This window comes from Notamacropus eugenii, chromosome 5 (assembly GCF_028372415.1).
Source record: "Notamacropus eugenii isolate mMacEug1 chromosome 5, mMacEug1.pri_v2, whole genome shotgun sequence".
Lineage (NCBI taxonomy): Eukaryota > Metazoa > Chordata > Mammalia > Diprotodontia > Macropodidae > Notamacropus > Notamacropus eugenii.
Window position 1 is genome coordinate 438402313 of NC_092876.1, and position 13158 is coordinate 438415470.

General features: G+C 37.2%; 1 protein-coding gene across 3 annotated transcripts in view; it reads left to right on the forward strand.

Moving 5' to 3' along the window:
- Positions 1-13158, forward strand: part of CFAP47 (cilia and flagella associated protein 47) — a 917896-nt gene that overhangs the window by 179442 nt on the left and 725296 nt on the right. For all 3 annotated transcript variants that reach the window (XM_072615192.1, XM_072615194.1, XM_072615193.1), the window contains exon 25: positions 9657-9852. In XM_072615192.1, coding sequence (XP_072471293.1) covers positions 9657-9852 — 196 coding nt within the window. The remainder of the gene's footprint in view (positions 1-9656; positions 9853-13158) is intronic.

Below are 13158 nucleotides of genomic sequence, written 5' to 3' on the forward strand. Positions count from 1 at the left end.
TTTGTGGATTTAAAGAATGAACATTACTCCAAAGAGACCTAAAAAAGTTTTAGCTCTTATAGAGTATACCTCATTTACTATTAGAGATATTATAATAGCTGTTGTTGTGGGTAATTGAGTCATTTTAAGAATTATTCAAGTACACAACAAGACACAAAATGTTTTCCAGAAGCACAAAAGAATGTACAATTGTGAATGAAAAATAACACCAAGAGCTGATAAACAATTCTATAAAATATATTAATTATCTGAAAATAAAAACCAAAGGCCTTCAAAGGGGCATAGCAGCTGGGGAGACTGTTATTCCTTTATGGTATAGCGTAAGCATCCTGAATTTGGGAGAATTAAAGATTGCTTGAGAAAAGAAGCTGCTAATGGGGCTATAATCACAACTAGACTTAGCACTTTGGCTGGGCACAGAACATTTAATATTCTGTCCTACATGACTGATGTGTTGAACATTTTTACTGCACTAATTTTTATTCTTTGTAGCTTTCTAGGGTAGGGATAGAGGAGGAATTTTTTCATCATGTTAATCTTTATCCTATCCTTTTAACCTATCTATGACAATAAATCAATAAACATCTCTCTTAATACTTCTACTTAATATCATTGTTCCATCTTGGGTTCTTTGCAGATATTTGTTGGAATGTATGTAGGAGAATTGATCTGATGAATTGTATTGTTCAAAGTCTTCACCCTGTAGTAGTATGGGGCAAAAGTCACTGGCTCCGAAAGGCTCTTAACTGTTCTTTCTCTGGTCTGAGTGGGTTGATAGTATAGTGAGAGCAGTGGAAAAGAAAAAGGTTCTAGCTGGACCTTTGGTCAGCCCAGACTGCTTTGTCAAGGTTGGGTGGGATCAGGGAAGCAGAAAAGAGAAGGCTAACCCTTGTTCAGCCCTGCTGCTGGCCCCCCTCCAGGTTGTAGGGGAAGGACAAGAAGGTACATTGTGGAGAGGGTTGATCAGCCACCCTTCTCCTCCAGTCTAGGTGGGAGGCAGTAGAGGAAGGTGCTAAGTCTTGGTCAGCCTAACCAGGGGATTCTCTGAGATGGAGGTGGGGGGAACAGGAAGACTACTATATGTCACCACTGTCATAGATACTAGGGCATAAAACAAAAATAATTTTTATCAAAAAGGAGTTTATCTCTGTCATGGGAACAACATGTGTATGGAAAAGTGTATATGAAATAAACATAAAATAATTGGGAGAAGAAGGAACTACCAACTATGGGAGTAGGGGGAAGAATTCAGGAAAAGCCTCATGGAAAGGGAACTAGAGATTCATGAAGAGGAGGAGGTTAAGAAAGTATGTTCTAGTCATGGAGATGAGTAATGGAGCATTTTGTATAGGGAACAGTCAAGTCAGTCTAATTGTACCACAGAGTGCATGAAGTAAGATAAAGTATAAGAAAGCTGTAAACAAAGGTTAGAGCTAGCAGTCTCTGAAGGTCTTTCAATGCCAAATGGATGCATTTGTGTTTGATCTTCAAGGTAACAGGAAATCATGGAAGGTGATTGAGTAGAATAATGTTATGATCAGATCTATACTTTAGGAAGATCCCTTTGGAGGCTCTATGAAGCATGCACTGGAGTGTAAAAAGATTTGAGGAAAATACACCAATGAAGAGGTTACTGCTTGGGGTAGTCCAAGTGAGAAGACTAAGGTTGTATGAAGAGAATGAAAGGGACATATGTGAGGTAAGTTGTGAATCAATGAAACTTGCAGCCTGTCCAATCATATCAAAGAAGGAGAATAATAACGTAATTGCAAAACTAGGTCATTGAAAGGATTGTGGTGACCTTAACTGAAATAATAAAATGGAAAGAGGATAGGATCTGATGAGAGGGGAGGAGCATAATGAGCTCTATTTTGGATGTGTTGACATTGAGATGCTTAAGGGACACAGAATCAGAAATGTCTCACTGGTACTTGATCTCAAGAGGGAGAGAAGGGTGTAATGGCAATTTAAATGGAAGATCTTTCCCATTCATTAATAGGCCCTCATGACCTGCTTAAATCACTTGGAAGTCCTAAGTTACAGGGCCAATGAATGGGTGGAACAAGATGGAGCAGAACCAGGAGAAAGTTAGTGAGAGCTGTGGGGCAGAGGAGAGAAGATGAAAGCCAGCAGGCATAGCAAGGCTCATGAGTGTTTGCTTGTGGGAAGGTCCTGGCAGGGGAGAGAGGAGGTTGGGGGTTGTGAGAGGGTGTTGGGGGGAAGGCTTGGGAATATCTTTGCCTCTCTAGTAGTGCTAATGTGTATTGACTTCTTGACTACTATAATGAATTTGGCTTTCTGGTTTTGGGATTTGACTTTCTGGTGTCTGAATAAATGTTTTTCTTCTGCCTTCTATGTGGAGAGTCTTTTATACTTTGTGATTGAGAACTACGTCAGCATATTCATAGCTCTCTTCAGTGCTGTGAATATTTCCTGTGCGATACGTAGGGCTGGTTATATAGATGTGGCGATCATCTGTACAGAGATGATAATTAAATTCAGGGGAGCAGTTGAAGTTACAGAGAGAGTGTAAAGCAGGTGTCAGAATATTATAGTTTCATGGAAAGCCAAATCTGTCTGCCATCTATTTTTGTACAGCCCATAAGCTAAGAATGATTTTTTTACACTTTAAAATGTAATAAAGTTTTATTAAAAATGTAAAAACCATGGCTTAGCTGTAGGCTGCACAAAAACAGGAGAAATTACCATTTGTCTTAGAGGAAATAGTTTGTTGATCTTGAGTATAGACAGAGAGATAAGAAAAGGCTTGGAAACAGATTCTCTACCATTTAGAGGGCATGGAAAATAGTTTTGAATCTTTATTTTGTCAAGTATTGCATTAGCTTTCCCAACTTTGTGACATCTGTAAATTTGATAATCATGTATTCTGTCTTGTTTTAGAATTTAATCATATCTTTTACAAAAATTAAGCTGTATTACATTCATCATTTTGACACTGAATTAGGAAGAGATTGAATTGATCTAAGGGGAATATTTGCTAAAACATATGAATCTTTGTACTTGGAATATTACATATAAATTTACAAATTTATTTTTTCTGGGTTATACTTTTCACAGTTTCAAGGTAACACATCATGACTTTTTTTTCAGTTGTTGGGCCCCCCTTTTCAGTGTAACATGAGTATGTTTTTCCAAACTAAAATGAAAAGACCCAAGAAACACAAACAAACTCTAAAATCTAAATATTCTATCACCTCTACATACTTAAGGTTTTCTTTCAGAGGATTAGGAGGTACCAAAAAGAACACAAAAAGGAGAGAGAGTCACAGTGGGTTTAGATAGGATGAACAGGGAGAGAAATAATAGTCATGTTATTAGGTTTATGAGTTTTAAGAAGTAAGGACCTTTCAAAGGTGAAAGTTTTGTAAGAGGAGAGGATCAAAATTTGAGAAACAAATTGTCAGAAACTGCTCTAAAATAGCTACTTATGAAGCACTCCCTCTTCCACTTCATAACCTACTACTCAGCCCAAAGAAGCCATGGTGGGGCTGACTAAGGTTCAGCATCTTCTTCTACTTCTTCCCTTGAACCCAGATTAGAGCAAGAGGGGGTGTTGCTGCTTCGTTGTGTCAAACTCTTCATGGTATTTTTTAATTTCCTGGAGTGGTTTTCCATTTCCTTCTCCAGCTCATTTTTAAGTTAAGGAACTGATACAAACAGCATTAAGTGACTTGCCTGAGATAACATAGCTGGTAAGTATCTGAGGACAGATTTGAACTCAGGAAGAATCCCTTTTCTTTTCCGTTGCTCTTATTACATAATCTGCCCAGTCCCCCAGACCAGAGGAACAGAGCCTTCCAGGGCCATTGGCCTTTGCCAACACACCACTACTCTGTGACGACTATGTACAATACAATTGATCTCACAATTCTGTTTAAGATGATGACACGAAAGGTTGGAGAGGAGCCCAGCTCTCTCTACAAACTCCAACAAATATCTGAAAACAGCTCAAGATGGAATAATGATATTAAGTAGTAGTATTAAGATATGTACTTATCGATTGATTAGCATGAACAAACTGGAAGGGTGGGGTCAAAATTAACTTGTTGAAATTTCTTTTAAAAAATTTATTTATATTTTTTGCTTTCCTATTACTTGCATTTCCAAAAAAAAAAAATCCCTCCTCTCTTCCTACCCCCCCAAAGTGACAAAGAATAATATCAATTCAGCAAAAATGCTCAAAACATTAACCACATAGGATAGTATATGCAGTGTCCTATACCTTACTAAAATCACCTTCTGCAATACAAAGGAGGAAGATGTGTTTTTCCTCTCTTCCCTATGGACGAACTAAATCATTATTGTCATATAATTATTAGATTCATTTAAAATACTTATTGTCTTCTCTGTATATGCTCTTGTATATGTAGATTGCTTTCCAGTGTTCACTGCAGTTATTATCAAAATGACAGTTCCATAATGTTTGTTGAAACTGGATATAACATCCAGTACAGATCTTCATATGCAGCTTTAGAATATGAAAATATAAATATATGTGGGGTGACTGCAGTTCAGTACCTGGAGGTACTGAACCTCTGAAGACTCTTAAAGAGAAACTACAAAACTGTTAATGTAGTTAGACTAGTTTCATTTGTTTTCTTTGGACCAGACCTATGATTTTATTAATGTTGAGTACTCCTAGTGAGGAAATTCCTCCTTCCAAGATTGGCAGCTGCTATGCAATTTATATACTTTGAGTGTTGCCTGGAAATACTAAGAAACACGATTGGAGAGGGCTGGAAGTAGGGACACCAGTTAAATTGCGATGAGAATGGAAATAAATGAAGAAGGAAGAGTCATGAAGTGCTTCTACCTGATTTTGATGTATTATCTGTAAAAGTTTATAATCCATATCCATATAAATACTTGAGAGATCATTTCAATATTGTTTTTCATTTGCAAAGAGCACTGATATTTGTTATTCTTTATAGTTTTTCTTAGTTGTGAAATAATATTTTTATTGTTATATTTATTTTTCAAGTGAAGTAATCTGAGGTATAGTACTCAGAGCCAAATTAAAAAAAAAAAAAACACCAGCTACAGATCAGAATTTAGAATTTATAGACTTTCCAAGCTTTTTGTATAGTCCTTTGGGCCATGAAATGTCTCAAAAATTGTAAAATAGCATCACAAAATATTATTTAGCTTGAGATCTTTGTGCTTTTTTATGTTGACATGTAAAAGTAAGCACCCCAACATACACGGGGTGGGGGGCCTGCTGTCACAGGTTCTTTCATTTGCATTTCTAAAAGAAAAGGCAGCATTTAAGGGGTCAACAGTCTCCTTTAATCAAATATATATATCATTCCCCAATAAAGAAAAATACAAGAAGAGAAATAAAGATGAAAAGACAGGCTTCCATAGTCTAACCATTACATTACATACACAGTTATCAGAGAGGGAAGCACCAACATCTGGGTTTTCAAAGCTGGGGGTGTTGCCTAGTGGCTTTCCAGAGTCTCATCTTCTTCCAAAAATCTTCTTCTTCCAAAATCTTCTTCCAAAATCTAGTCATAAAGCAAAACCTCATCTCAGAATCTTTATACACTTTTTAGAGCCAGAGGATATCACCACCCTTGAGAATCAGTGCCTCATTAGAAAATTAACAAAAGGTGTGGGTCTTCCAAAAATCTTCCTAGGCCCATTAATTTTGGGGAAGATCTTACCTAATCACATTATTCAAACAGAGGCACTTTATACTAAAACAAAAACAGCAAAAGATCCTACTTTGCTTGCCCTTACATGACGCTGAATAATCATACTGGTTCCTTGTGAAAAACTGTAGATTGCAGAGCTACGCTTGATGAATAGATTTCCTTTCTTCCTCCCTCCCTCCCTTCTTCCTTCCTTGCTTATATCCTTCTTTCTTTCCACTATTCTATTATTAGGATACTATTGAAACCATGAGTTCCTCTGTGAAACTAGTCATGTGGCTGATATTGCACATAAATGTAGTGCTACAATTTCATGTCTGTACAGAAGCTCTAAAGCCCCTTCAAAGAGTACTAGGTCTAGTTAAGGGCTGAAACAAACGAGATGGAGAAGACAAAAGGGTGAGTGGTTGTCTGCTCATGCATTCATTATTGTCTTTTGTAGTGTATACAGGTCCCTGCAAAAATCATTTCGTATTCTAAGCAGGCTGAGCTCAAGCCAGTCCAGCAATTCAGGTTTAGGATGTGAATATAATAAGGTACTTGTGAACCATAAAATACAATGAAAATTCCTTACTTAGAATGAACTTAAAAAAGGATGCAATTCTCAAAGTTGGTAGCAAGAGAAGGGAAACAAACAGCTACATAAAATCAGATGAGACATTCTTCCCCCCTCCTCTGTATTCGTGTTAGTAATCACTGGGAAGTCAGAAAGAAACTGCTGCAAGGTAATGAGAATTCTGCCAAATCCCTGGACTCTCCATAGTTAGTGTCTTTTATATTTCAGGTATTAAGGAATCCAAATGTCCTCTTTGCCCCATTAACTGACCATGTAAAATGGTCTGCGTAAAATTGGGTCCACTTTTACTTTATTTGAACTTGGAGTGCCTCTTGACCTCCTCTCTTAATGGATACAGAACGGCAAATGAAGTTGTACCAAATTGTGCTTAAAATAAAGTATCTAAATTCATCTTTATTCTAGAAGAAGGGATAAGAGTTAAATACTTCTACCTTAATACATTCATTTTCTGTATTAAATGGAATATTCTCTGCAAAGTTGTCTAGTTAACCATATAAATTAAAATTGGCTTCATTCTAAAAGAAATTCCAGTGGTTTGTTTCATACCTTTTCAGAATCTTTCAATGGTACATCTTCTACATGTAGAATAAATTTTAGACCAATTGCAAAGGAATGTTCTAAAAAGGGATAAGGCTTCTATGCATTTTTGCACAGAAATACAAATTAGGGTAAAAGAAAAACAACTTATATTTTCCCTATAATTCCTGTCCTGGCAGAGTAATACAATATTACTTTATTCACTCAAATTTAAAGGTATGCTAGTTTATCCAGATTTATTGTAATAACTTTGGCTCCTCCAAGGGTTTCTGTGTAATACAGTTGACTTTTTATTAAACTTCTTAATGTGGTTGAGGTAGAATTAACTCCTGGAGGACAATGATCTATTAAAATAATAATTTATAAATTAATAGTTTGAGATAGTAGAAAGGCTACTGACTTTGATCGGAATATTGGATTTCATTCTTGGTCCTATCACTTATTATTAGTGTGGGTTGGAGCAAGTCAGTTAACTCTCTGAGCCTCTGTTTCTTCATTGGTAAATATGTGTGAATGACACTTGAACCAAATTCTTCATGTGACCATTGTGGAGATCAAATAAGAGAAAGAAAAGTACTTGTTCAGCCATGAAGTAAGTCCTGAATAATGGGAGGTGTTGTCAATTCTGAGCCTATAAAGACTATGTCTTATCTAACCTTAGTATCTCCTCCAACTCTTTTCAAATGAGAGGAATATGGCAAAGGAACATGAAAGAGGCATCATCTGACTTGAGTCTTTTGAAAACTTTAACAGGACAAAATAAGAAAGGAAGTGTGATCTAGGTGTGAGGGATAGGTTGCATGAATTCATGAAGGTGAGAGTACAGAATGAACTGTTGACCTGTTGCTGGAGTGTATATGGAGAACAGTGTAAAATAAGATGGGAAAGTAGGCTAGGAAAGTAGCCATATTCTATGGGAACTTATATGTAAGGCTAAGGAATTTTTTTTGTTATCCCATAGAATTAAAGAGAGCATTGAATTTTTTGATAAGGCACAAATAAGGAAAGTTATTGTGGCAGTAGTGTGGAGTGTGGATTGGAGAAGAAAGAGACTAGAGCTTATGAGACCAGTTAGGAGATCATTACAATAACACAGGTGAGAAAAATGATAATGTTATATATTCCTTTGGAGTTTTCAAAGTTCTGCTTATGTATTAGAGTCTGACATAAAAGAATGTAATTAGTGTTGAAGGGATAAATACTAGAGACATGATCAAGGTAGATGATCCAACTTGTCAACTGTTGGAATATGGGAGGAGAAAAGCTAGAGCAGATTCAAAGCTGGCTGTAAGGTTTTAAAATTGGTTCACTGTGAGGCGAGGGCTTTCAAAGGGAACTTGGGAGGAGAGATGGATTTAACAGTTGTAGTAAAAGTAGATACTAGACATTAGTTGATGAGTCAGTCCACTAGCAGTTATTAAGAGTAAGACACGTCTCTAAAGATGGAGGATACAAAAGAAGACTAAACACGATCCTTGCTCTCAATGATCTCACAGTCCAGTGAGGGGAGCCAACATGCAAGCAAATATGTACAAATAAGATTTATGCAGGATAAATTGAGGGCACTAGTTTTAAAGAGGATTTTATAGAAGATGGCACTTCAGCTGAGGTTTGAAGAAAGCCAGAGAAGAATTTTTTTCTGTTGTTTGCTATTTTTCCAGACTATTTTTTTGACTTTTTACTCTTTGGTAATGTGGGGCTCTGCTTCCAGGGTGGAGGGCACACTGTCCCAAGCTTCAGGGGTTTTGTGCAGCTGCTTTCAAAGATATTTGTAGGGACTGGTAAGTTTTCAGTTTTTCCAAGCAGGTATGATCTAAGGAGAGGTGTTTACTGCTCTCCTAGCCTGGGCTCTCCTCTTTGATTGACTACTAGTATGCTTTGCCTGGAACTGTGACAAGTGAGGCTGCAAGCTCTGGTGTGATAGTGTTCCTTCTTATCCTGGACTGTGGCTGAGATCTGAGTATGGGCAAACCAACAGAATACTGCCCCCAGTGCCAGTAAAGAGATCATTGTGCTCTCCTTCTAATCAGTTTTCAATCCCCTTACCATCTGTGGGTTGAGAGCTCTGAAAGCAGCCACTGCCACTGCTGATTTAGTTGTTCTCCCAAAGCCTGCTCCTGGTTTGCTGGGGGCTGGTCTATACTAGTCTGGCCTGCACTGCTCTGCATTCCACTCTCAACCCAGTGTGACAGCATTTTCCCGCCAACCTTCTAAGTGGTCTTGGGCTGGAAAATTATTTCACCCCATCCTCTTGCGGATTCTGCCACACCAGAATTTATTTTAGGGCATCATTGAAAGGTGTTCAGAGGTTTGGAGGAGAGCTCAGCCAAGTCCCTGCCTTTTCTTTACCATCTTTGCTCCATCCAGATTAATTTTAGCCAGAGCAAATCATTAGGACAGGTTAACCATGTGATCCACAACACTCTTGACTAATGTCTGAACCAAATTTAAAGTAATTGGGAAATATTTAATAAAATAAACAGCAATGCAATAAAATACAGATAATATTAATATGTGGTTCACTAAATCAATACATGACCCTCAGGATCATTATATAAGGTTGTGTCCCCCTGCCTCCTAATTTTTATTTGCTTATGCCACTGAAATAAGGCTCCAAAGAATTAATATTGCCTTTAGTGGAGGGAGTACCCATAAGAGTAAATCACAGATCTTTGATTCCATTTATAAATGAAAAAATTATTAAATACCTACTGTGTGCCTGGAATTCTATGTGGTTCTGCGGATACAAAGATTATAGTTAATACTTTTAAAACAAATAACATGCTCTAATTTTTCTGTTATTTCAAATGTCATTTTTTCCCCTTATACATTAACATGTGTGACTACTTGTTAAATTTTCTTATCAGTGTGTCCTGGAACATATACTGCAGAAGTTCCTCTTCATCTGAAAGATGATCCTGTTTGCTACCGATTGCTAACACTAACAGGAACTGTGAGATCACCCAAGTTAGCTTTTGACCCTCCATTTGTATTTTTGACTCCTGTTCCTTTGGGTGTGAAAACTGGGATAGATATCAACATTATTCCCCAAAACTATTTCAGGTAAATATTTACTTAATATAAACTTGCTATATAGGCTCCCTTCTTATTCTGTCCTTTTGATGTCTGTTATGGCTCATTTCTTTGTAGGAAAGAATGGCTAGGAAATACATTAATTGTGTTTTTGTATGGAAAAGACAAAAAAGTGAAGTTGCAAAAAGTTGGTACGCACCATTTAGTACATTACATTGTATGGAAATACTAGATATTCTTGAATTTTAGATGTAAAATCCAAGCTTTGTTAAATTCAAACATATGCATGAAAAGCAAATTGTTTTAAATACTAGGTGGTTATAGCTAGTCCTGGGAAAAATTCAATTCATTCAGTAAACATCTATTATTATGTGCCTGGCACTGTGCTAAACCCTGGGGGCACAAATGAGAAAAAGAAAGTAATTATTTCCATATCAAGAATGTAATTCATAAAAGTTTTACTCACACCATGCCAAGCCAGAATAACTAAGCTGTTTGGAAAGCAAACAGTACCTATAGAAGGGTAAGCTATAGATTTTTAGGAATGCAGGTCCATAAAGAACCTTGAATGTCTCTCTGGTAGTTATCTCTCAAGGTACCTGGTGTATGAGTCTGAATTTGGAGATGGGATAGGTTGGTGGCCCAGAGAGGGTACAGCAAGGTAACTTAACAACCAAGTCAGCAGACTCAACTGTGGTCTTAAGAGCTATCTGAAACAGAAGTACAAGAAAGGGAGAAAAAAGGACACAATACACAATATATTGAGATGTGGGACAAGTAATTTATTCCTGCTCACAAAAGAAATACAAAATGTAAAAGACTCACAAGCATGCATCAACAATGCATTATTCAGCAACCTGACTTATAATTACTGTTCCAATCTGCTGGATGGCTGGTAAATTGGACTTCATCAGAATGTAAAGCATTTTGTAGGATTGCTAATTAGGGATCTCATATTGGCATTTCACTGCCTAAAGCACCCCAGGTACATGTCTATTGATAAAAGAGTCAGACTTAGGCCAGTCTTGTTGTCATCAGTCATTTGCTTTGATGCTTATGCTTTCCCTGTAACCATTCGATCTACTGTTTGAGCTGTTGCAGCTAGCCACTTCCCTTATTGGACCCAGGACCTCTTGACCACTTAAACTCACAAGAGCACCTCCAACCCTAGACCTTGAGAACCATATTCATTTGCCCAAGTAGCCATAAAAACACAAAGGTGAAGATAGTCAAGAGCCTTGGTGGGTCCACATTATATATAGGGTGTGGGGCTGAAGGGAATGAGTGATGCCCAGCCTTCTATCCTCCTTCAAGGGAGTTCGGGGTGACAATACATTACTTGCTACACTTGCAGCTAAGAAGAACCTAAAAATTGCTCTTCCCTTGATGTAGCTCTGAACCTCTTACTGATATCTTGGAGGTGGTGGTGAGTTGACCCAGTAACCAACTCAGGGTTTGCCAAATTGTAATAAAACACAAAACACCTTCATAGCTTGGTGACCACGTAGCCAGAAATACATCCTAAATAACTAACATGGTCACCAGAACCAGAAATGGCAGCATGAAGGCTAGTTCATAGGAGGGGAAAGATAGCCCCCACTATACTTATCCTGCCACTTATAACACCATTATGAGGTGGGGCAGGAATTAAAGAAATAACAAAAATCCAATATCTTATAGAAAGGTCTACTTTTATTTTCTATTTTGGGGAAAAAATGACCCCAGAATTTTAATGAATATTTTCCCCTTTAAATTAGTGCTATCTGCTTTAGGAGGCAATACTTTTTATAATTGTTCACTGTTCTTTGTAAGATATTACTGATGAATTTATAGTCTAAAATGATATCGCCTTTGGCAGTCATCTCTCTCTATTTGGCAAGTAAGTCAGATGTTTGTTGACTAAGGTAATTTTTGGACTCTTGTTTTTTGTGCTGTTGCAATTAATTTAAAGGTTTTAGATGAAATTACAATAGTCAGCATTAATGTTATTACTGTTATTCATTTCCCATTTTTGATTTTTAATAACTTATTTAAGTCATTCAGGGTTAAATCATTTAAAGTTATATTTTTGTCTCATTTTTTCTTTCTGTTTATTATAAATTTTCATCATAGCTCTGATGAGTAGAGAGTTTAATGGCGAATACACACCTGGTTCAGTGATAACATCTGTATCAATAAGGACTCTTTTCCCATCCATTAAAATGTGATCAGTTTCATTCTTTTTGGTCTTATCTGGTGCTTATTCTACCTAGCTCCTGTCAGTTTTTAAAAAGAAAAGTCATTGGCAGCTCTAATTTCTTTCCCATGAACCATATTCTCCCATCATCAAATTTCCCCATCTTCACTTTCCCCATATTTGCACTTAAGTTAGAATGTACTTTGATGAGATCTGGAGAATGTTATCAAGTTTCAATCCCTATCTTCCCATGATCAGATGCCTCTCATAGATATACACATTCTTACATAAACACATATAAGCCTAGATGGCAATAGTCCAAAGACTGAGTAAATCAAATTATTTTCAAAATTATTATTTCCCCCCTTCTTATTATGATTATGTTCTGGCAACTACCTATGTTCTTAATCATAAATCATCCTCACCAAATGTCAACCAACTACCACACACAGGAAAGGGCAGACCAGTCAAGCTGAAGCAATGAGTCCCCTAAGCGAAAGACAGGACACAGGACACACCAGGCAAATGAAACCACTACCACCACCATCTTGCCTGTTATTTCCCTTCAGATTCTGATGTAAACAGCACAGGACTCTGAACCCAAAAACCTATGGAAGAGCAAAGCTCCCAGCTCATTTTCTACATCCATCATCCTAGGAAGTATCTGCCTTATGCAGATGCAGTCTTACAACTGCTCCTGCAGCTGCTACAGTCATATTTGTTGAAAACTGAAAGTGGAAAATCCTTATCAAAATCACTGACACTGTTAAATAGTTCAGCATCATAAACTGATGTGATTTGATCAATAGGAATGATATTAAAGAACAGGCATTGCCATCTCCGCTTTGCTGCTGCATACTAAGGACCATGGTCCACTTCCATCTGATTTGCAGCTGAAACCTTCTGTGTATATTGTCTCCCCCACTGGAATGTTACTTCTTTGAGAGCATAGACTTCTTTTTTTTTGTAACCCCAAAGTCTAGCACAATGTGCTTAATAAATGCTTTGCTCATTGCAATCAATATTATCCTGTGATTACACAATTTCATAAGTCTATAAGGCTCATCTCTACTCATCCTGATCTATTTCTTGCCACTGGACCCAGGTGGCTCCAGAGGAGAAAGTGAGGCTTGCACAGGCCTCCCTCACTTAAATCCAAT